The 25,958-nt window shown below is 42.0% G+C and overlaps 1 protein-coding gene across 1 annotated transcript in view; it reads right to left on the bottom strand.

Annotated features, from left to right (window-relative positions):
- Positions 1-25,958, bottom strand: part of pyroxd1 (pyridine nucleotide-disulphide oxidoreductase domain 1) — a gene marked incomplete at its 5' end in the record, with an annotated part of 145,045 nt that overhangs the window by 102,414 nt on the left and 16,673 nt on the right. Inside the window, 5 exons of the mRNA XM_084330490.1 lie at positions 5,934-6,014; positions 6,357-6,424; positions 8,479-8,703; positions 12,428-12,601; positions 19,744-19,812. Of these exons, the coding sequence (XP_084186616.1) occupies positions 5,934-6,014; positions 6,357-6,424; positions 8,479-8,703; positions 12,428-12,601; positions 19,744-19,812 (617 nt within the window). The remainder of the gene's footprint in view (positions 1-5,933; positions 6,015-6,356; positions 6,425-8,478; positions 8,704-12,427; positions 12,602-19,743; positions 19,813-25,958) is intronic.

The following is a 25,958-nucleotide window of genomic DNA, read 5'->3' as shown; positions in this document are numbered from 1 at the left end:
GTTGGAGGGTTTCATACGAGGACGTTAGTAATTGATGATAAAATTCTGAAACAAAACCTCTCGATGTCTCTCTTGAGTAGAAGAATTTGTGGTATCTGTGGTGTTCAATTGGTCTGTCTAATGGAACACCGTGAGACTTCAAACATAGCTCTAACTGTTTGTGAAAAAGCCATGTGGACTTGGTGAGATTAAATTTTTTGCGTATTTCTTTATCACTACAAAAACCCTGTTTGTTAAAAATATCCCCTAATGAGTGTATGCCTTGCTCTTCCCATATAGGGAATCTTATAGGTCGTTTTCCAATTAAGAGAGCATTGTTATTGAATAAGGGAGTATGGTTGTGCCATTCTTGTGGGTTAGGATTTTTTTTTTGTGATTCACGCCATATCCGGATCGCATGAGTAATTATGGGGCCAAATTTTCGTTCACAGTGCTTGATTGGTAGTTTAGTGTATGCTATGTCCTTCAGTCTATGTGGGGCTACTATGTTTTCTTCTATTTTCCTCCAAGATGCTAATGCTTGGGAGTCAAACCATGTTGTCAATGGACTTAATTAGTACGCCTTAAAATATAGAAAAACTCTGGAAATGCCATGCCACCATCTGCTTTATTTCTCTGTGCGGTGGATCTTTTTATACGTGGTGGTTTGTTATTCCAAATAAATTTGTATGTGGAGGAGTGTAATCTTTTCCAGTAACCCTCTGGAGGGGGTAACGGTAGCATTGAACAGAAGAAGTTGATTTTAGGTAGTACATCCATCTTAACTATTGATATCCGTGCTTGTACTGTGTTCTTAAGTTTTGCCCATCTATCAAGGTCGTCTTTGATTTTGTTTTGGATTTTTGTGTAGTTGTGCTTCACCGTTTGTCTTATGGTAGGGAATATTTCCACTCCCAAGCATCTGAAATGTTTTACCATCGGTATCTGTCCTGGGAGGGTTGTATCTTTTTTTGCAGGGGTGTTAAGTGGAAGGAAAGCCGACTTCGGCCAATTTATCTTAAATCCCGATAAATCACCAAAGTCCTCAATCAACTTGAGCAGATGAGGCAATGTGGTGTTGGGGTTTTTCATGAACAATATTACATCGTCCGCATATAAACAAATTTTTTGTTGTGTGCCCTTGATTACGATAGGTTCTATGGATTGGGATTGTCTTATATATTGTGCTAACGGCTCTAATGATAGATTGAACAGACCGGGACTAAGAGGACAACCCTGTCTGGCAGAGCGTGATACCGGAAATATTTCAGATATGATTGTGCCTGTTATAATCATGGCCGATGGGTCTTTGTATAATACTTTAATCATATCGATGAATCCTTTTCCTAACCCCATCCTTTCTAGCACTGCCCACAGATACGACCATTCCAGCCTGTCAAAGGCCTTCATAGCATCCAGGGACAGTATCGCCTTAGGTATGGTATCCTCTTTGTCGGCATCAAGTACGTGCAGTATACGTCTTATGTTCTCAGTGATCAGGCGGCCTCCTATGAAGCCAGTTTGGTCCGGGTGAACTAAAGACGTCATATGCTTTTGTAATCTGATGGCTAATACCTTAGAGTACAGTTTGATATCTGTTCCGAGGAGGCTTACAGGTCTATAACTACCGCACTCGTTGGGGTCTTTGTCTTTTTTAAGGAGGACTGTTATGAGTGCAATATTGTCGGTTTTATGGAAGTTCCCCTCCTTGACTGAGTATAAGATCATATTTAGTAATAAGGGGCCAATTATGTCCCAACAAGAAAGGTACATTTCTGATGGGAAACCGTCTCTTCCTGGAGCCTTACCACTTTTCATTGCGGTTATGGCCATCTTGAGTTCCTCTAGTGTGATCGGTATTTCTAACTGTTTAGCGTCATCCTCTGAAAGTTTAGGGAGAATAATTTGATTAAGAAATGTGTCCATTTTGTTTTGATCGAAGGTCATTTCTGATTTATATAAATCGGAGTAGAATACTTTGAATGTATCGTTTATTTTTACCGGATCTGTTACAAGTACTTGTTGTGCTCTAATGGTAGTTATATCTGCAAATGTTGCATTAATTCTTAATCGCATGGCTAATAGGTGGCTGGGTTTGGAACCATGGGAGTACTGCTGTTGTCTTGTGCTGCGTATTTGTATTTCCGATTGTTGTCTGTATATGTCATTGATCTCTATTTTTAGTACGTTAACTTGATTTTCTAGTCGAGTTGAGTTGTTGTATTTCAGAGAATTAAATAACGTTGAGTAAAGCGTTTCCAGCTCATCCAGTTTTGTGTTTTGATTCTTGCGCATTTTGGAGGAAAAGCTATCCGTGAAGTCTTTGATCATTCCCTTTACCGACATCCATATTATTCTGGGGTCTTGCACCGAGTTTGCATTCTCCCGTTGGAATACTATAAGAGCTTCTTTGAGTTGTGTAATGAATTCCTTGTTGTTAAGCAGCAACGAGTTAAATCGCCATCTTGGGGCTCGGGAGGATAGTATACCAAATGTACCTTTAAGGAGTAAATAACAGTGATCTGATAGTGCGTTGGGTATCATTTCCACTTCATAATTATCAAATAGTCTCTGTGATGCAAAGACATAATCTATTCTGGATAGTGTCTTATGTCTCGCAGATCGACAAGAGTACTTTCGGTTCGTGGGGTTAAGTAACCGCCATAAGTCCTTTACACCTGTAATCTTTGACCAATCCTTTAATGCCTTCGATGAATTCTTTTGTTCGCTGGAAAAGGCGAGGTAAGATTTGTCTATCCTTGGGTTCCAGATGGCATTAAAATCCGCTCCTATTATAAATGAGTAATCGGGAATGTCTAACATTGCATTGGTTAGTGTAGTGAAGAAATCTTCTTCGTACAAATTTGGGGCGTATACCGCTATCAACGCTATTTTCCTGTTCTTATGTTCAATCTTAGCTATAGTTATCCGACCTTCTACATCAGACCATACTCCCTTTAGTACAATATTCAACTAACGTTTAACGACTATTGCTACACCCCGAGTTCTCGTACCAATAGAGGAGTGACTGATATTATGGTATATGTTGTCCGCTAATTTACCTATGTCTTTCCCTAGAATGTGTGTTTCGCTTAGCAGAGCAATGTCCACATGTTCTTTTTTCATCAGTGTGAGCACGCTTTTGCGTTTAAGTTGGTTATTTATTCCCCCGGTGTTCCATATCATTATATTCAAACTAGCCATAGTCTATACATGTTGCATTGTAATTTTTGGTAATGCTTCTAGAGTGCGAGGCAATACTAGATATACATCCCACTAGTGAGGTCCCGTTGAGAGCCGAGCTTAAAAACATACATATATACAAATAAAAATCCCCTACCCTTCCCTCCCACCGAGAGTCGTACAGGATTGTGTTCCATGAACACAACCTTTGCGTATGACTCTCTCCCTTGCACCACCGGATATCCCAGAATGATCCAATTATCCTTAACATTCCTATGTATACCATAGGATCTAACACTCTAAATTCTACCATAAGTAGAATGTCGACTGTGGCTTGGCCACTTACCCGTAAAAAATAAATAAATAAAAATTTAAATGAGATAAACTAAAAATAAAGACCAAAAATAAGCTTCAATTGTCATGCCTTAATCACTTACATTTTATATGAACTTGTAATTTATAGTAATTTATAGTAACCCATGAATAATATGAAGGTATTGAACTGAAGAGAGAGCCTCAATAAATCAGAGAGAGCGGATGAAAAAGAAAGAAAAAAAAAACAAGTAAAAGGAAGAGAACATTAACTTAGATCTTAAAAGAGCATTGCTATGCTTAAACATCTAAAGTATTAATTGGAGAAGTAGTGAAATTATTTCCCATTAATAAAAAAACAATTTTTAAATACGTATATGCAGCATTTCCCCCGACCGGGGTGGGCGATGATCGTTGTGTAGAGTGATCTTTCAGCCGGCCGGCTATGATGGCTCTGTGGTTTTGCATCTAGATAGCTGTTGATTATTCCCCCGAGGGGCTTCTGGTAGAATGAATGACCACGTATTGCTGATATTCCAGAATGCTCCATATATCAAAGAATGCTTCGATGTTCTAGATTATTCCAATATGTCATTTTTACATTGTCTGAATGTTCCAGTATGTTCTGGAGTGTTCCAATCTTAAATCCAATATGTCCGCAATAATATACACGTCGGGGAAAGCATTCAAAAACTCTGAGCACGTAGGTCTCTCTGTCCCAAATCCTCGATTATTAAAGGTTGTACTATATGGTGACCTTGCATAACTGAGATTTAAAAGGCCATTTATACACTAATCTGCTCCTGTTCAGACAGGAATTTGGCTGCCTCTTCAGGCGATTTGAGGAGAACTTTTGCTCCTTGTTTGTCGACGGCGCGAAGTATTGCAGGGTATATTAGTAGGGGTCTGTATTTCCCCAGGTATAGTTGAGACATCACCGTCTTGAACTTGGCACGCAGTTCCACTACATCACGACAATAATCTTCAAAGCAGTGTATTGGTACCTCCATGTGTTTCAGATTGCCTGATATCAATGTCTTATAAATTATTTATAACACTGAGTCGATGCGTATTCGAGCTGAGGGCACGCTGAATATAGTCAATAGGGTCCAGCTGCAGTGCCGAAGAATCCTGGCCGTAGCTGGAGGCTACAGTATAGGGTCCAGCTGCAGCTCCGGAGAATCCTGGCCGTAGCTGGAGGCTACTCGAGTACACACAGACAGTGGAGCTGGTTGCACATAGCGAGCATTTTGACTTGTTGCGTGGTGGCGATGTCTCGCAGATAATACAACTACAAGTATGATTATATAATATATATATTTTATTAAAAAAAATATAAAATATTTTTTTTCTTTTTTTTTAAATAAAAAACAATCGATATAAATAATGGTAAAATTGTTATTTAAAAATGTGCCCCTAAAAATATTTTTTGCCCCTAAATTTCTCATTTAGGGGCAAGTGTGCCCCTAGTGAAAAAGCTTAGCGTACAGCCCTGCTGTGTCTCCTCTACTCTGTCTCCCTCTCAGCCTTCATACTGTCTCAATAAAGAACCTTCTCTCCTGTATCTCCTCTACTCTGTCTCCCTCTCAGCCTTCCTACTGCCTCAATAAAGAACCTTCTCTCCTGTATCTCCTCTACTCTGTCTCCCTCTCAGCCTTCCTACTGTCTCAATAAATAACCTTCTCTCCTGTGTCGCCCCTACTCTGTCTCCCTCTCAGCCTTCCTGCTGTCTCAATAAAGAATCTTCTCTCCTGTGTCTCCCCTACTCTGTCTCCCTCTCAGCCTTCCTACTCAGTTAATAAAGAAATAATACTCTGTATGTGTTAACTGGGCTTGGCAAAGGGAAATCAATGCTGTGTTGCCTGATACAATATGGACTGCACTTTCCCACAGTCATAGTTGTTCAATAAATAGCAGACAAGTTAATCCAGTTCAAACTGATTCATCGTTTTCATTATTATATGATTATGTTACTTTACCCCTCTGTCTCTCCAATCTGTGATGAATGTAAATCAAATTATGGTACATTGTTGCGCTTATTCTGGGACTGTCCACTAATTCATCCATTCTGGTCAAGGATTTGTTTCTACCAGATGACCCGACAGGGACTTAGCTCTCTTTGGATGCTCAGAAGACTCTTCAATTATCCCTTCACACAGTCAAACAGCTCTATTGATGGGCATTATTCTCAAGACTGGAAGACACCAACTCCACTGGGCTTCAGGAACTGGTTGCATGAACTTGTCTCGGTTATCCACATGGAGAAACTGCGATCTAATCATTTAAAATGTCAACATTTAATGTGAAGAATTCAGCAAATTCAGCTTTGATTTCTGTCATGTTAAAATGTGTTTATTTTAGTCTGGTAGCGGACCGATATCTGATACCAGTATTGTGTTATTAGTGCATCCCTAGTAAATAACTGTGTTGATATCAGTGTGCACCATCATCATCCTGACCTGTTTGAAGTTGGCCACTGCCTTGATGTGAGGGGCTGCGGTCAGCAGAGCCACGTCAGCTGAGGGGAACTGGGATGACAGCTGTCAATCAAAGACCAAAATAATCCAGTCATTAGTAGACTGAATTGATTGAAAACGTTATTAACAGATTGCAGAATGGGTACAATACAGTACAGCTCAATACACGCAATTGTTAAGGGGATGCAACAACATGAGATTCAGACCCTATCTAAGAACAGTTAGGACAATGGTATAATGACAACATTCTCAGCCAGAGATCGTTTTGCCCAACAATGACCAACAGTATCTTTCACCATAGACACCGTTTGTAAATAATGAATAATATAATTTACTAATAGGCCCGCATTTAGCGTACACACAGGGGATTTAGCTATAACGTATAAAACACCACTTCAGTTTCACCTGCTCAGCGCACGTTACACCTCGAACTTGAACGTTGTCTCTGTTGTATAATCTGCCATTCCGTCCAGCTAACGTGTGTTAGCTTTAGAGCTAGCTTGACTGCTGTGTGATGCTAACTGAACATGCTCAGTTTAGAGCTGCTGCACACTGTTATTGTGCTCCGGTCCTTCGAACACGACGACACATTGCTAGCTAATAAATAAGGCGTTTCAGACCAAACTAATATTGTGATGTAAGCATCGAAATGTGTGTAGATACAGTATAATATATGTAACATTTTATTTTGCTCAAATGTGACACCATACAGCTCAACTGTGCTGCGCACTGCTTCCGTGTTTAGTGACGCCTACGGCGAGCCGCAGGTTCAAACATCGTGTTCGAGAAGAAAAGCGAATCCTTCCAGTCTCTTTGATTGAACTGGTCAACCTGCCGTGGAGCATCTGCAGAATTATGCTATTTGAGAATATGGTACATGATCGTAAATGTAATTTTATGGACAAAGTCCATATAATTGCAGCACTAACTAACTTTTTTTGCACACATTTCGTTAATTGTATTGACCTTATTTTATGATGCAGACTCCTGTGTGTCGCCCATCTCGCATGTGTGTTCGTTGCATGACGATGTGTCAATGTGCTACAAATAAAGACTTCTTCAAAGTCCAGTTTCATTCATTCATTTTTCATTAATTCAGAACACGGTGCGGTTTATTGTTCCGTGTAGCAGCAGTGGCGCTACTCCTTCTAACCAATCAGAGAAGCACAAAGGGATTACATTCAATGAGAAAGGTAATTCAACGGACTTGAGTCTGAATGCTTCTCCATTGGTCCGGCCGGCGACGTTAATTACACTCTTATTGAATATCTTTCTATCCGGTCCTCGTTCCAAACGATGGGAAGATTGTGACGAACAATCTGTGTGAGGTTTGGTTTGACCAGCCGTTCATTATTACACCATATCTTCTTAATTGATATACAGTAATATCTCAATAACTCTGTATGGTAGCATACGTACAACAATAGTGCTGTATATATACCATATATGTACATTTATATATTTATATTTACCACATATACTGTATATATATGAGGTGTAACTTTCAACCAATTGTTGACCTCCATTATACTTTGGTTCCTGTATATCTGTATGTCATGTATGTCATATATGTCCTGATTAATTGAAAATGGGGGACCCTGATGTAAACAAGACGGAAGTCTTTCTCTGGTCTGCATCCCCTTAACAATTGTGTGTATTGAGCTGTACTGTATTGTACCCATTCTGCAATCTGTTAATAAAGTTTTCAATCAATCAATCAATCAATCAATCACAACAGAGCCAAGGGAGCCGTTGAGGTGAATTTTACACTTCAGAATAAAAGTTCCTCAATGCTGCGTTTTGAATATTAGCTTGAAGAGGCTTTTAATGACACCGTTTTAGCTAACGTTGACACTACAATGACAATGACAGTATGACACTATAACAACAACCCACCATCTACACTCACTGCACACACATCCACGCACTTTAAACAAACACTCACCTTACCACTCACTTTAGACACTTATATGTATCTATTATTAAAGAGATTTGCACTACATTCATACCTCATTTGCACCTTACCCTAAGTTTTGTACTTCATCTCATTTCTGCATTGTACCTCACTGTTACTCATTTGACTCTGTATTGTATATTGACTGAATATTCCTTTACTTACTTTTTACTTACTTCACTTTTTTTGACTTACATTCTTTTTTACTGTATGGATCACACTCTCAGGGGCTCATACAGAAGCAAGCATTTCATCATAAAGTATTCTGTATTTTATTATGACAAATAATAAACAAACTTGAACTTGAAACTTGAACCTTGTCAGGTACATTCTGTAACTTTTTCTGGATACAGACTAAATGTAAACAAACACTCTGGGAGCCTGTTACCAGACCCCCTGGCCAGGGTCTCTCTGGGTCTCTGGGAGCCTGTTACCAGACCCCCCGGCCAGGGTCTCTCTGGGTCTCTGGGAGCCTGTTACCAGACCCCCCCGGCCAGGGTCTCTCTGGGTCTCTGGGAGCCCGTTACCAGAGCCCCTGGCCAGGGTCTCTCTGGGTCTCTGGGAGCCTGTTACCAGACCCCCCGGCCAGGGTCTCTCTGGGTCTCTGGGAGCCTGTTACCAGACCCCCCCGGCCAGGGTCTCTCTGGGTCTCTGGGAGCCCGTTACCAGACTCCCTGGCCAGGGTCTCTCTGGGTCTCTGGGAGCCTGTTACCAGACCCCCCCGGCCAGGGTCTCTCTGGGTCTCTGGGAGCCTGTTACCAGAGCCCCTGGCCAGGGTCTCTCTGGGTCTCTGGGAGCCTGTTACCAGAGCCCCCGGCCAGGGTCTCTCTGGGTCTCTGGGAGCCTGTTACCAGACCCCCCGGCCAGGGTCTCTCTGGGTCTCTGGGAGCCTGTTACCAGACCCCCTGGCCAGGGTCTCTCTGGGTCTCTGGGAGCCTGTTACCAGACCCCCCTGACCAGGGTCTCTCTGGGTCTCTGGGAGCCCGTTACCAGACCCCCTGGCCAGGGTCTCTCTGGGTCTCTGGGAGCCTGTTACCAGACCCCCCGGCCAGGGTCTCTCTGGGTCTCTGGGAGCCTGTTACCAGACCCCCTGGCCAGGGTCTCTCTGGGTCTCTCTCGGAGACGCTCTCTGATTGGCCACTGACTGACTGTAACAGTAAGAAGCATTTTGGATAAAAGTATTCTGTACTTCTGTATGACAACAATGTATGCCTTTCAAATGTTAAATGATAAATGATTAAATGATACAAAGCTAAATCTACGCTCTCGCCTCATCCTGCTTTCGCCAACGGCAGCGATGTGAAAGGCGAGGCGAACTCCAGCAGTAGGGCGCTTGCTGCCGCGGGGGCGTGCCACGCGCGTCACGTGGCCGTCTCGGCCAATCAGGCCTACCCCGGAAATGGAAACGGTTGCGGAACTGATACAGGCTGTCAGGACATAACAAAACAATACATAACAAGACAAGACATAACCAGATAGGACAACACAAGACAAGACGAACAGACAAAACACAGACAGACAATATCAAAACAACAACCAACACAGAACCACCCAGCCCGTTTAACCTTAACCCCATAGGTCCAAGGATTTTGGGTGAGTAGCCTAATGATAACCACAACTCCCTAGCCAAAAGATGAGAATATAGATGGGGGGGGGAGAAAGAGAGAGAGAGATCGGATGGACAATGATATCAGTGCATACGGAAATACATAGGTATATATACACATGCATACCTATACAAACATGCACACCTACATATGTGCATACATATCTTCTACGTGCATACAAATAATTCAAAAGACATGAATTCTAAATGAAAGAAAAGGAAAATAACATAATAATATTAATTATTACTCAATAAACCAACCAATCAATTCATAACTCATATAACCAATATTAATTAATAGTACTAGAATTATAATATATGAGAAGAAATAATATATGAGAAGGAACATTAAAAGAAATTGGAAAAATAGGCAAAAGAATGTCTTGTGATACTTATCTACAGTTGTCTGCAGGATCAACATCACAGAATGCAGTCCAGGTAGTCTTGGTAAGGACAGCGTGCTGCTGACGTCATCACCATGCGTCCATGTTTACATCGGCTGTGAAGCATGCTTCAAATGTTTACAGTCGCTGGGGCAGTAGCCCTGGTTACGGGGGCAGCATGCTGGATATTCCGAAGATTATCCTGAGCATAGCGAACGATATGATCTTCACCACCACTCAGCCAGTATGTTGTACGAGGATTCCTATAAAGGATGCCATCGATATAGAGTTTGTCAACAAAGATTCAGATTCAGATTACTTTATTCGCCATTTCATACAGGTACAAAATGGAACGTGTTTTGGCATTACAGTGCATACGTTTTTTCACAATTAAGAACAATACAACAGTAAATAAATAATTTTAAGTAAAGTGCAAGACAGGACATAACAGTGAGACAACAATAAGACTGTGAAAGTGCGGTGGTTGGGGACATGGATACAGTGCAACACAAAGTTCAAGTCCAGAAGTCCAGCCCTAGCAGCTCGCCATAGAGGGGGGGGGGGGGGAGCAGGGGGACACCTGACTCGTTTACTAGGCGAGCTGCTGAGGAGAAGAAACTCAGTCTGTGGCGGGACTTTAGTGTCTTGGGCAGCCGTAGCCGCCTGCCGTGGGGGAGCATGTTGAAGAGGTTGTGACCCGGGTGGGCGGGGTCTGCCATGATCTTCCTCGCCCTCCTCAAGGCCCTGGTGCAATGTAGGGACTCGAGGGAGGGAAGGGGGCAGCCGATCACCCTCTCCGCCGAGCGAATCACCCGCTGCAGCTTGGCCTTGTCTCTGACCGTGGCTGCAGGGAACCAGGTGATGATGGAGAGGGTGAGGATGGACTGGATGATGGCGGTGTAAAACTGGACCATCATGGTCCTCGGCAGCCTGAACTTCCTCAGCTGACGTAGGAAGTACATCCTCTTCCGGGCCTTTTTATTGAGAGCGATGGTGTTCAGCTCCCATTTTAGGTCCCGGGAGAGTGTCATGCCGAGGAAGCAGCAGGACTCCACAGAGGCCACCGGGGTGCCTCCCAGAATGATCGGGTGGGGGGGGCTGCCTTCCGCCTGAAGTCCACTACCATCTCCACTGTTTTCTGGGCGTTGAGGTCCAGGTTGTTGCAGCTGCACTAGCTCAGCAGCCTCTCGATCTCCCTCCTGTAGGCGGACTCGTCCCCCCTGGATATGAGACCGTCGTCCGCAAACTTCAGGAGTTTGACCGAGGGGTGCAGAGAGACGCAGCTGTTGGTGTACAGGGAGAATAGTAGTGGGGACAGAACACAGCCCTGTGGGGAGCCAGTGCTGATGGACTTGGGATCGGAGATGTTGATTCCCAACTTCACCCGCTGTGACCTGTTAGTCAGGAAGTCCGTGATCCACCTGCAGGTAGAGTCCGGCACCTGCAGCAGGGACATCTGGTGCTCCAGGATGTGCGGGAGTATGGTGTTGAAGGCAGAGCTGAAGTCCACCAACAGAATCCTGGCGTAGGTCCCTGCAGTGTCCAGGTGTTCCAGGACATAATGCAGAGCCATGTTCACAGCATCGTCCGTGGAACGGTTGGCTCTGTATGCAAACTGCAGGGGGTCCAGGAGAGGGTCTGTGGTGGACTTCAGGTGGGCCAGGACAAGGCGCTCAAAGACCTTCATGACCACAGACGTCAGGGCGACCGGTCTGTAGTCGTTAAGGCCTGTGACCTTGGCCTTCTTGGGGACGGGGATGATGGTCGAGGCCTTAAAACACACTGGGAGGCCATGGTATTTTTGGTGAATTATATGAATATGTACTGTTGGACTGTGGTAATTCCATGTACGAATAAATAAATGATGATGATGAATATTTGATTTTAATTTTTTTCATATTTTTCGCCCAAGCCCCCTGGGCTCCTTAACTTTGATTGGCTCTCCAGAATTTTCCCAGAGGATTTGGGTTTGAATAAATTGAGAGGTGTTAGTAGACACCTATAGGAACACTTTGGTGAAGAAAGCTATTGGTAATAAAATTTTTCACAGATGGTCCAAACATCTTGCTAAAATTCCCTAACTATGATGGTCGAAGCCTTAAAACATGCTGGGACCCGACACAGCTCCAGTGAGGTGTTAAAAATGTTAGTGAACACTGGGGACAGCTGGTCGGCGCAGTGCTTCAGGGTGGCGGGTGAGATAGAGTCAGGACCGGCTGCCTTCCGGCCGGGGGTTTTGGCTCTTAAACAGGCGGTTCACCTCTCTTTCTGTGACAGAGAGGGGGGGGGGGGGGAGGGGGGGAGGGGTGGCGGGAGAGGGGAATGGGGGGTGGGTGGTAGGGGAGACAGGGTTACCACTGGGGACCGGGGGGGGGGGGGTGATTGTGGTCTGGGGGTGAGAGGAAAGGGGGCTGGGGGTTCCCTGTCAAACCGGCAGTAAAACTCATTGAGCTCATTTGCCAGTAGAAGGTTGTCAGACGTCTGTGGGGATTTTGGAGTGATTTTGGCTTGTAGTTGGTGATGGTTTTTAGACCTTTCCAGACTGAGGAGGAGTTCCCCTCGGAGAACTGCAGCTGCAGTTTCCCCGAGAAGCGCTGTTTCGCCTCCTTCACTGCTCTCTCGAATCTGTACTTGGCCTCCTTAAAACAAGCCTTGTCCCCACTCCGTCTGGCCTTCTCCTTCCCAATCCTAAGCTGACGCAGCTGGGCTGTAAACCAGGGTTTGTCATTGTTATAGACTTTCCTGGAGCGGAAACACACTCCTCCTCACAGAAGCCGACAAATGACGTCACAGTCTCTGTGTAATCGTCCAGGTTGTAACACCTGTTAAGGAGGGTTCTGCTTAGCATGAAGCAGTCTGAGATCAGGCAGCACTGGTGTGGACTCAGATTACAGGGAAAGCTAGCTTGTTTGGAGTTTGCTGACCACTCGGTCTCACACTCAGTGTTTAAGAACGCCGCTGTTGGTGAGGATGTTTTAAAATGTACCATCAAAGCAAGACTGCAGGTATTACCCACTCAATACAATCTGTCCACTTGGTATCCTCAAACTCAGTCCATTCTGTTTAAACCATCAGGATTCACAACACCTAGAATCCATTGCACACATAACAAACGGATGTAATGCATACAAACACCTGTACATCGCTCATCATGACCGTATTGTGGACATTGTGTCTGATGCGGTACGGAACATATCACCATCTAGCGCAGCAATGTACAAACATGCCAGAGTGAAACCAGAGTGGTTTGGCCTTACCAACGATGTCTTTGCTAACATACCAAATACACCGGACGTTGTTTTTGTTGACACCAGCCACAGGGAGGTGGTGGTCATAGAAGTAGGCTGTACCTTTGATCTGTACATGGACCAGGCCTTCCGGGACAAGTATATCAAATACCAACCACTGCTCAGTGTGATGGCTGACCTTGGGTATAGGTGTAGATATAGTGTACTTGTATTCGGAAGTCTTGGCCATGTATACAAATGCACCATGACCGGTCTGAGAATTGCTGCAATGTCTAAAAGAAAAGCCAAACAAATTGCCAAATATTGCTCTGTCCCTGTTTATGTAATATAATTTGTGGAACCAAATAAAGTATTAAAATGTGTGCATGTGTGCACACATGCTTTTGGTGGTTGTGCAACCCTTATTATCATTAACAAAAATCCCATGCAATAATAATAATAATGATTTGAGTTGAACGGAAATCCCAACATTAATATGATTTATATTACCGGTAGTTCATACAAGACATTATCGTCCTCTAAGCCAATCTGCACTTTATCATAGGCCTGGGTTGTTTTTATTTCCGTTAAGCGCTGCGGATATAAGAAAGAGGTCTTTAAAGCTGAGTCAATGTTGATGGTTTTGTTGAACATTTGTATTTCACAGGAGAGACACTGTATTCAAAGAAAGCTATTAAAATAGTCTTTGAATCTAAATATACTTTCTTTGTGTTGACTCTACATTATTTCCATGATTTTACTCAAGTAAATATCTGTTACAAGCTTCGGTCATAAGTAGAAAAATGTGATTATTAATCTAGATTAATTACAGAAAATTGTGAGATGAATTAGTTAATTTTTTTAATCTATTGACAGCACAAATTCTAATGAATCTATAACATGTTCAATGTTTTAAGTTTCACACATTTCTTACGTCTAAATGTTCCCATACCTTATTCTCTCCCCCTGTATCTCTAGTGACATCTAGTGGTGGATGCCAGTCGGAGCAGGTCCTTCAGGAATGGCAGCAGCTGAAGACCCTCATCAGGACCACTTTCACAGACAAGTCACACCTAGGGCTGTGGCAGACACTGCTCACCAAGGAGCCATATCGCTCAGAGGTTTGTGGGGAATATTTTATATTCTTCAGAATTTACAAAGTCGTGTGTACTCTGCAGATTAAATTAATTGGGTTTTACTCATAGTTACTTTTATTTCAGAACTTCCTGCACTTGGCTGAAATACTGCTTGTGATGCCGATCTCCTCTGCTCAGTGAGAGCGTGGGTTTTCAGCCCAGAATGGTATTAAGAACAGCAGCAGCCTCCACTGCTGAAGACTTGATCTGTATCAGGAAGGCTGGAGCAAGTCAACCGAGCCATGTAGCAGCCAAATGGTCTTCGTCTTCTAAGAGGGCCAGGAAGACAAATATGAAAAAGTGGCCAGCAGACATGCTAGATTTGTGACACGTGTGCGCGCACACACACAGTTTGTTGTTTTTGTTCTATTAGTGATTTACACACTTTCTCAATAAAAAAATATTGTATGACCAATTTAAACTGCTAATTTGAAGTGTAACATATTGATGTCTTATATACAGTTATGTCCCTGCAATTTACCATTATGGGCAAATAAAGAAAAATGTTTGTCTGAAGACATTTCTTGTTAAGGTTTGGATTTTGTGTGCCCTGTTTGCAATATTAATGTCCTTTGCCAGTCACATACCTATTAAAGTGATGAACTGCACTACTTGTGGTTGTTTTTAGATATTAAGAGATGTATATTTTTTTATGATGTTCTCTCTTTCTTACACAGTACCATATATTTGTATGTCATAAATGTCTTGGAAAATGGAGGACCCTTATGTAAACAAGACAAAAGTCTTTTTCCGCATGGTCTTCATCCTCTTAGCAGTCGTTAGTATTGAGCTGTATTGTATTGTGCACATTCTGCAAACCATTAATGACGTTTTCAATCAATCAATCAATCAATCAAACCCCCTAAAGAAAGAACGATGACCCGTTATTCTAGGTTCTTGGAAAGAGACGGAGCCTAAATATCCGATCCCTTCAAAGAGCCGTAACCTCCATCAGTCCGGATAACATACAAGGCTGGGGCTGAAGTGCACAGGATGGGGGCCACAACAGCAGACCACTGAGCCAACGACGCTAATGATCTATTCTACTGTAGCAAATATCAACTTTGATGGCAAGAGAAATACCTAAATATACTGTCTTACCATATTTGAGTTACTGTGTGGAGATATGGGGGAACGCATACATAAGCACTTTAAAACCATTAATAATACTACAGAAAAAAGCGATGAGAATTGTACACAAGGTCAGATTTCGGGATCACACAAATAACTTGCTCGTCAAATGCCTTAAAGCAAATGGATTTATTCAAATGTAAACTGGCAGAGATAATGTATCGAGCAAAGACTCAAGAACTCCCAGGTAACATAATACAAATATTTATAGAGGGACAGGGAAATAATAACGGCAACTTTGATAAACGTTACGCTCGCACCAATCTCAGGAGCAGGTGCATATCATCCTATGGAGTAACTGTGTGGAATGGGCTAGAAGATACAATTAAGGAAAGCAGAAATATTGCTCTATTTAAAGAAACAAATATTTGCAAATTACCAAAAATAGGAAAGGGGAGGTGACTACTGTTGTTTTCTTTTGTACTACATTATGGATACTGATATTATTTATTTTATGTTGTTTTCAATGTTAAGAATTAGTGGTAATGTGGATATTCTTTAAGTTACTGGCACAATGACACTGCACTGGTCTTTACTGGAACTCTGCACTATATATATATATATATATATATATATATATATATATATATATATATATATATGTATTTAAATTATTAATCCTCCACTGCACTGTTTTTTTGTCCTGTGTCTGTGTTGTTGTTACTGTGAAAATTACCAATGTGTTTTACACAAATGGCTTAATAAAGGAATCTGAAAGTATTAATTAATGTTCCCTTTTCATAAAGGACACAGTGGTGGGTATCATACAGTATATATCATAAAGGACACAGTGGTGGCATCATATATCATAAAGGACACAGTGGTGGGTATCATATCTATCATAAAGGACACAGTGGTGGTATCATATATATCATAAAGGACAGTGGTGGCATCATATATATATATATCATAAAGGACACAGTGGTGGGTATCATATCTATCATAAAGGACACAGTGGTGGCATCATATATATCATAAAGGACACAGTGGTGGCATCATATATATCATAAAGGACACAGTGGTGGCATCATATATATCATAAAGGACACAGTGGTGGCATCATATATATCATAAAGGACACAGTGGTGGCATCATATATATATCATAAAGGACACAGTGGTGGTATCATATATATATCATAAAGGACACAGTGTATCATATATATCATAAAGGACACAGTGTATCATATATATCATAAAGGACACAGTGTATCATATATATCATAAAGGACACAGTGGTGGGTCATGAATTGACAAGTTTGACATTTCACTGAATCTTTTCTCCCAAGTGGATTTTGGCATGTTTTCTCGAATATTCTAATTGACTGAATCTCTTCTCACACAGACCACAATGATGTGGCTTCTCTGCTGTATGGATTTGCTGATGAATCAGAAGATGTGTACTTGTCCTAAAGTTCTTCCCACACTGGTCACAGAAGGAGGCTTCCATCCTGTGTGAATTCTCTGGTGTGATTTCAGATTACTCAGATTTCTTCCCAGGCCTGACAGGACAGCTCAGCTATCTGGATGGAGATAGTGATGGAGAAGAGTGTCAGAGGAAGGAGAGAAAGATAATTGGTTATTTTATTCAGCTTTAGTTTCTATTCTTAAGAGGTTTATAATGGTATGTATCTTGGTTTTATAGTTTAAGAACAGTGTAGTCATCTACAGTTATAGACTTAAACCACTTTGTTTCAAGCACCAGTTAGTCAACAGTTTCTGGAGCAGGAGTGGTTATCGTGGCTATGGTTAAGGTCAGTTTAATTTAGTCCAGGACTAAAGCCCCTTTAGTCTCAGGTTATGACAGATTTAAGTGTCACCTTATGGATAAAATATTACATCACACTATGGGAAATTTCATATACCGGTATCTGTAACAATATATATATCGATATAGTATGTTTTCTGTAAATTGGATGAAACATTTGTTTACAAAATAACCACATAATTAATCCATGACTACTTTTGAATAATCCTGAGTTTAAACTAAATACAAATGAAAGGCATTTTCTCTTTTTATTTGGAAGCAACATTGAACAGAACGTGATGCTCATGTTTCTTACTACAGACCCAGAACCATGTACTGAATACCTCTTCACCTACGACTGAACTCCTGTACACGGCACCAACACTAGGGCTGCAACTAACCATTATTTTGTTATCGATTCATCTAAACTATTAATTTACCAGAAAAACAACAATTGATTCTATTTGCTATTTAAAAATGTTTTACTAGTATCATTATGCCGGCCCGCCTGGCATTTTCATCCGGCCCGCTGCCTCACCCAGGAGCAATTCAACTGGCCTGTGATAGAAATCAAGCGCACCTCGTGCAAATGTCCCAACTTTAAGCAAACGCTGAGCGTTGTCTGCACCGGCATCGTATTTTTGTTGAATAAAATCAGTCAGTCAGTCGTCTGTTTTCACTGGACCCAAGTCGTGGTTATTCGTTTTCATCAAATTTTTACTTTATCAAGTGGATTCTTGTTCATTCATCAGCCTACACTGTAAAAAAAATTGCGTTAAGTGTAAATGCCATAGAAATACAGTAAATTACTTTTGATCAAAATAGTAACCACCAAGGGCAGCTAGGTGGTGTAGTGGGCAAGGCGCTCGCCACCAATGCAGGAGACGCTGGGTTCGAGCCCAGCTCTCCACATTGCTATCAGCTTGGCTGGTCGTTCATACTAACACAATTGGCAGTGTTAGGGGTGGGAAAGCTGATAGGTGGGTCCTGGTCGTTGTAAACAGCGACTCCTACAGTTCGGTCGGGGCGCCTGCTCAGCAAGGATAAGATCTAAGGGGGGTAGTGTGATCCTTCCACACGTTACACCCTCTCAGTGAAAGTCCGCGCTGCCAGGTGAAAAGACGCGGTTGATTGGCTAGACGTGTGTCGGAGGAAGCACGTGATAGCCTCCACTCTCCCAGACCGACTGTGGGGGGTAGGTGCGCAGCGACCAGGAAGGGGATTGGGAATTGGCGTAACAACTAACATTGGGATGGGAGAAAAACAGAGGAAAAAGGAGGGGGAAAAAGATTAAAAAAAAAATAAAAAAAAATTGTTTAACCCTTTATCTGCCAGGGATTATTCTGATCATATACCCCTATCTGCACTGTTGAAAGTCTATGGAGATGTTCCCCTTCTTTGCAGGGCTATAACCTTTTTAATTGTATTGCTAAATTGACATTACTATGGCCCATTCAATCGCTGTATCTATCGTTTAGGATGTAGCAACGTTCTACTTTTTCATTCACATATTCAAACTAAAATATGGTCTAAAGTATAAATATGTTTTTATCGTTTTCTGCAGCATTCTGCAGAACGTGATTTATAGCCCTAAATGCATTATATTGATGATCAAATACAGTTTGATAGCGATCGGCGCCAGATAAAACATTTCAAATGTACGTGCTTCTAGAAGTTACTACTCATCATCTGATGTTGACCGGATGGGGGGGGGGGTCGTTTATAATTCTGTGGCCAACGTTAGATGATTCATGTAGTGTGGGTGATATGATCATCAGAGCAGTTTGTATCGAACACGGTAATAGTAAACGCTGAAACTTACCCCAGTCTCCTCGGGCCGTTGGGCGATCAGCTTGGAGTAGACAGTTTTCTATTATGAGATGTTGATCTAGATGAACCCTTTCCAGGTTGTATAATACTATATACGTCCAAATAAAGAGTTGCAAGAGTTGAAAGAAGATATTCTTCAAAGTCTACCGGGTTATCTACAGGGGTATTTGTGATAGCGTCAATCACATCTTGTTGATTATCTATAGATATGTTAAATCCCCCATCGATAGCTTCATTAGACAGCAGATACGTTTCAAGTTCAGTAGGATCATGTATAGAGTCATCCAGTCTACTGAGGACTTCCTGTATTTCTGTAGCGGTCATATGCTTCTCAAGAATCATATCTTCATCTATATTTAGCTATATGTGTTTACAAAAATAAAAAGAAAAGACAAAAAAAGACCAGCCTCTATCTAATTACATTCTCAGGTATCTGAATTTCTGTTGAACATTTTCACTGTAATAGGGTAGTGCACCGTGGAGCCTCGCATGAGATGATATTACTATACGTTTGCTCTTCTTGACGTGTGGCTGACGCACATCCGGGGTCTGGGTTAGATCTTGAACGAGGCCCTCTGGTTTCTGCAGGGCGAGTATATCTAGGTCGGAGTAGATCTTCGTCAGCCTGTTTGATGTCTAGTCCCTTAAGCATTGCAGTACCCCATTCGTCCTCTAAGACAGCTGTGTATAACAAGAATAAAAGAATAAATATAATTAGCATTTTTAAGAATCAAGACATAAATATTCATGATCTACCATTAGACTCGTTTTGTACGTACCACAGTCGTCAAGCTGTCCCAGGATATCTGCGTCGCTAACGTCTCCAAAATCCAGCGATTCAGCTCCATCTGAGAAGAGTTTTAAAAATATTAGTTCTATTAGCATAAGTCCCTTTTGTAATATTAATTCAGAAATTATATTCTCTATGTATAAAACTTACCCTGTGTAACAGTATCCAGCCATTGCTTAATTAATTAATTAATTTGTACTTACCATTGTGCAGTAAACTTTCATCCCAGAGCTTAGGGTAGGAATCTATAACATAAAAGAAATTACGGTTGTTGTAAATGAAGTCTTGAGTTTCATAATTTGTATCGTTTTAAAAACAGACTCCCCCAAGTATACCGTTTTCGAAAGCCATTACTGTTGGTTGAATGTAGAGTCTACACTTTGAGTTTCCTTATACAGGCGGGGTATTTTATAACTGGGGGCTTTTAAAAAACATTTAGTGGTAACTCCTCTGATTGTTCACACTTACGCCTTCTTTCTAAAGGTAAGGTAAGCGTTCCGTTAGTGGTCATCTACTTCCACTTTTATAACTAAGACAATAACGCTGTGTTGCGACAGATATTCGCAAGGAAGATTATCTGGCGAACCTGGTGAGGTCACACCTATGACTGCAATACAGTGGTACAACCAGGGTTCGAAATTAACGGGGGCTTGGGGCAAAATGCCCTCGAAAATTGACCAAATGCCCCCGAATATCAGTTAAGGGGGGCAAAAAAAGCCCCCCGACAGTTTACTAATTATATATATAATTATATATATGCTCTACAGTGCGAGCATTTCCCTCGTATTGCCCCTAATAATATGTGTGTGTGCAAACCGGAAAAATCATTTACTTGCAGTGTGCGAGACAGACGAGTGATTGTGAAGAATTACAAAACAGCTCCGCTGTTAATAGTTCAGATTGAAACTGGACTGAAATTCAGTTTTTGGGTGGAATGTTTGTTCCAAGGAGGAGGGAGGCGGGGCCCGCTGCGTGTTACAGGCACTTGAGAGGTGCTGCGAACACAGAGAGAGCGCTCTGCTCTCATCAAGCATTACACTGCTATCTTAACGTTAGCAAGCTAAGCATCTGCATAGCGCGACCTGGCTGTGTAACGTTAAGTAACTTGTGTTCGGCGGGGAAAGACCATTCCATTTGTAACACAACTCCAAAAGAATAATATCCAAATCCGATCCCGATGCGCATTTCCTTCATTCCACAGCGCTGAGCGCGCAACGTATTTCATTGATCGATCTGGCCAGAGCCTATACTCACAAACGTTGCGTGTGTGGGGTTTTTCATCAATTTGAAACAAGCCTCTTGACTGTTGGAATTAGGGATGTTAAAAATAAAATATCTAATAATATTATTCAATATTAGACATTCATTGATCCAGAGGCAACCGGTTATTATATCAAGACAACAACACAACTTGCCCTCACTCAGGGACAATAATATGTAATCTATTTAGATAGAGTATGTATGTATTATTTACAGATAATTGAAGGTACCTCAAAACATGAAACCAAGCCATGATGTCACACATCGTGTGTGTGTGTGTGTTACTTGAACAATTGTCACTGTGCTCCTAAATTTCTGTGTGCTCCTAAATTTGTATTTAGATTTTATTTATTAACATTTTATTTAGGAGCACATGTGCTCCTTGGGAAAAAGGTTAGCGTAGAGCCCTATATATGGAGACATTAACATTACGTTATCAAACATAGGGACGACGACTGTAAAAAAAAGTGGCAACAATGTTTTATAATCTTTATGTTAATTTTCATTATAAAAATGTTGTGCCCCCGAAATACAAAAAAAGCCCCCGAAAAGCAATTAAGGGGGGCAAAAAAAGCCCTTGAAAAAAAATGTTAATTTCTAACCCTGGGTACAACATATAATAGAATCCAATAAAAACAACATTGTGCAATAACAGGTAACATGGTGTGACATCTCGGTATCTGTACATAGTTATTTACAGAGCATATAGGACATGCTAGGTAGCTTTGGTAGTGCAATACACTGTTACTGTTGCTATACTAATTTAAAGTGGCCTTTCCTTTTGGCAATAAGTGTGGGTGAGTGCGGCATGAGTGTGTGCCCGCTCATGTTAAAGTGTTAAAGTGGCTGCTAGTGCACAGCGTGCGTGTCGTGTGTGTGCTCATGTGTGCTTGTGTGTGGATAGTTCAGTGTTCTGTGGCACTCAATGTTCATTGTTCAAGGCTCTGATGGCCTGGGGGAAGAAGCTGATCACTGGGCCGTATTAACGGTATATTCAAACCATAGATCCCTGCTGTAAAAACATGATGGGTTTCAGATTGGCAGAGACACATCCTGCCTGCTGAGATGGTTCACTTTGACACCCAAACAGGTTTCTATGATACTTTTGTTTATCTACACATATTTTCTGAACACAAGTGTCTAAAGATTATGACATTCTCCAAGAAAACATTCACACACACACACACACACACACACACACACACACACACACAGGGTCATACATTTATTCTGAAAATCGGTTGATTTATTCTGAAAATCCAGCCTCCATTTTGTCCCGCCTCCGTATGTCCCTCCCCCTATAGTCCCCACCCCTTCCGAAACCGGAAGTCCCGCCTCCTTGACCCCCTCGACCAATCTCAAAAGGGGGCGTGGCTTCAAACAATCAAACTAAAAGGGGCATGTTTTGCATAATGAGACAGGATGTGGGTCCTCATTCTCTCTCTCTTTAGCATGTCTATTTTATTACCCGTTTATTATGTCTTTTATTATTTAGTATTAATGCACAATCAAAGCGGGCCTGGCCGCGTGAATATTAAAGGCAACCAACTTGTGTTCAGCCTTCAGCGTTTCTCTGATTGGCCACACGGCCACGTGACCGCGCGGCAGAGAGTTGCACCGCCCGCGGCAGCGGCCGTCTTCCGTTGTAGAATTGTTTACATCAGGGTGAACGCAAATATGAGAGCCAGCAATACGCAGCTCAAGTTAACCTAATTTATACCGTAATGAATCATTAAAAAAATATACCGTTAACTGGAATATGTTGTTTCTTTACACATAGGTATTATGTAATTGGTTTGTCATGACAAAACAATAAAAATCGCTACTTTACATCAGGGTGAACGCTGTTACGCTGCCACCACCCACTTCAATGACAGAGCTCTCATATTTGCGAATGCATAAACTATATCTTAAATTATGGCTACGTGTCTAATATGGCTGTTGCGAAGTCATTGATAAGCGACAGCCATATTAGACACATAGCCATAATTTAAGATATAGTTTATGCATTCGCAAAATATGAGAGCTCTGTCATTGAAAGGGCTTCTACAACGGAAGACGGCCGCTGCTGCTGGAGCTGGACCGAGTCAAGCCGGCGGCGGCGCACGGAAGCCGGGGAGAAACCACCGCATCGCCCCGCTGGCGCTTCAGCAGCCTCCACTGATGTACATATAACGTTACAGCGTACAGTTTCTAGTTAATCAGTCAGGCGTCAGCCTCCACACTGATGTACAGTGACTGACGTTAAAAACGCGAAATAACATATAACGTTACAGCGTACAGTTTCTAGTTAATCAGTCAGGCGTTAGCCTCCACACTGATGTACAGTGACACCCAGAGTTTCTAGTTACAGTAGTGACGCGTGAATCGAGATAGTCCTAACAAGTGTTTATTATTAAGAGTCAGATAGTCCTAACAGTGTTTATAGTCCTAACAGTGTTTATTAGTAAGAGTCAGATAGTCCTAACAGTGTTTATTATTAAGAGTCAGATAGTCCTAACAGTGTTTATTATTAAGAGTCCTAACAGTGTTTATTATTAATTAACGTCATAAACCAACTACCAGATTTATTTTGCACCAGGGAACTTGAAGGTTCCTGCCGCGCTCGCTGCAAAAGGGGGCGGGCTAGCGGCGTGGCCAATCAGAGAAAAGCTGAACACAAGTTGGTTGCCTTTAATATTCATGCAGCCTGGCCACCCGCATTTCACTGTATGCCCTGGTATGTATGTGACAAATAAACCTCTTGAATCTTGAAACATTCTGTATTGCTGAAGGTGATTATTATTTCAAGGACTGACCATCACGACTTTCAATCAATCAAGAGTCTGTACGTCTGTTTTTATTATATAAATATCGGGTACAGTTCATAAACGATACACTTTTTAAATGTATCGTGGACATCGTGATGTTCCTCACAATCCCTCACATCAGTTTATAAGCCGCCGCGGTTGAGATTACTTACTTTGGCGCAGCGCTCTACTCTCTCGTCTCTCCCTCAAAGAAAAAAAATACACACAGATCGCCCCAACCTACGTCATGTACATGCCCATACACACACACACACACACACACACACACACACACCCAGAGAGGCGGTGCTACAGGTTTGTTTGGAGGACTCTACTCGAGGAAACAGGGAACGGGGATACGACAGCGTGAGAGAAGTGGACAGAGCTTCGCGAGTTTAAACGTTAGCCATACGTGTTTTATTCAGAAACGGCAATGGAATATGGAGGTGCCGAGGTGGATGAACTGGTAGTAGCCTCAGGTTCTAACCGTTAGCATTGCGGCTAGCGCAAATGAGCTAATAAGTAGTAGGGCACCATGCAGACCGTGGAAAAGCGGCATAAGAGAATACTTCATAATGTTTCATGCAATTAAAAAGTAAATATATATATATATAATGATGATGCACACACGTTTACAGTGTTTTGTTTACCAGTAGGATGTTATAACATTGCTGATAATAAAAATCATAAGTCTAAGCTATCAAGTCTCCCATGATTTTATATTACTATATATTAAAAGTATAGGCGAACCATTCCTTGGTTACAAGATTATATTTTCTCACAGTAGTGTGTGTGTATTTTTGGCTGAAGTGGATAGAAAACAGTATTGTGCAAAAGTCTTAGGCACCCAAGAAAGTATTTATATAAATTGTCTTAGATGTTAATAAACATTTTTCTGTATTAGTGTGTCAGTAGACTACTCTTTTAGATTTTTAGAAATGTTTAATTAAATTATTTTTGAAAGCAACTTCATGGTTTAATGCAGACATATGTTGCAGGGACTATTTTAATCATCATGTTGGCGTGACTGTAGGCTTCAAAGGGTTCAAGCTTTTTTTAAGGGCTTTAGAGGAAATGTCGTGAAAAATATCGTGATATCATTTAGAGGCCATATCGCCCAGCCCTAACCATAAGAGTTCCCTATGCATTACGGTGGGGAGGAGACTGTACATTTGGAGGGGGTGGGTGGGTGGGAGAGAAATATACATACGGCGGGGAGAGAATATATACATGCGGTGGGGAGGAGACTGTCTATTAGGAGGGGGTGGGGGGTTTGGACATTTACGGTGGCCAGTTTCGAATTGCAGCCTCCCGTAGGTGCTCTTTAAGAGCGGTTTTGAATGTGGGTAGGGATTCACATTCCTTTACAGCTTTGGGTAGGGCGTTCCACATTGATGTGGCATAATTGCGAAACGTGTTTAGTCCCTTGTTTGAGCCGAATCTGGGTTTAACATGATTTGTTGAGCTTCCTCTGGTGTTGTGGTCGTGGTATTCACTGACCTTTGGGAAGTATTTTGACATGTACATGGGTACTTTAGTCGTATAATGTATCTTGTAGACCAGGCCCATTGCAAGTTGCTGTACTCTGTCGTAGGGCTGGGCGATAAAACGATAACGATAACTATTGCGATAAATTATTTCCTCGAAATAAACATGAAACGTGGTCGCAAAGTTTCGATATATCGATTTTCCAAGCTTGGATATGAGCACACGCACTAACAACCAATCAGTGAAGGAGATGGCCGACAGCGGAAGGAGACCCGGAAGGAGACCCGGAGGTAGGACTCCAGTAGTCAACAAGGCTGGCTAGGCTAATTAGCTTGCACGGCGCTATTTTATAGTTTACCTGCCGAGTTGGTGTGTGTTTTGAATTCTGAGGGTAACTGTTATAGTAGTGTGGGGTATACGGTGGACGTCGTTGCAATGTTTTGGGGTGGAACAGAGTATTTTATGGTCATATTTAGTACATTGTCATGGAATACTCCGCTTGGAATCGAGGCTGGCTAGGATAATTAGCTTGCACGGCGCTATTTTACAGTTTACCTGCCGAGTTGGTGTGTGTTTTGAATTCTGAGGGTAACTGTTATAGTAGTGTGGGGTATACGGTGGACGTCGTTGCAATGTATTGAGGCGGAACAGAGTATTTTAGGGTCAT

The sequence above is a fragment of the Notolepis coatsorum genome, assembly GCF_963971535.1.
Source record: "Notolepis coatsorum genome assembly, chromosome: 15".
NCBI classification, from domain to species: Eukaryota; Metazoa; Chordata; class Actinopteri; order Aulopiformes; family Paralepididae; genus Notolepis; species Notolepis coatsorum.
The sequence above is the reverse complement of the archived record's forward strand: the minus strand, read 5'-3'. Positions and strand labels throughout refer to the sequence as shown.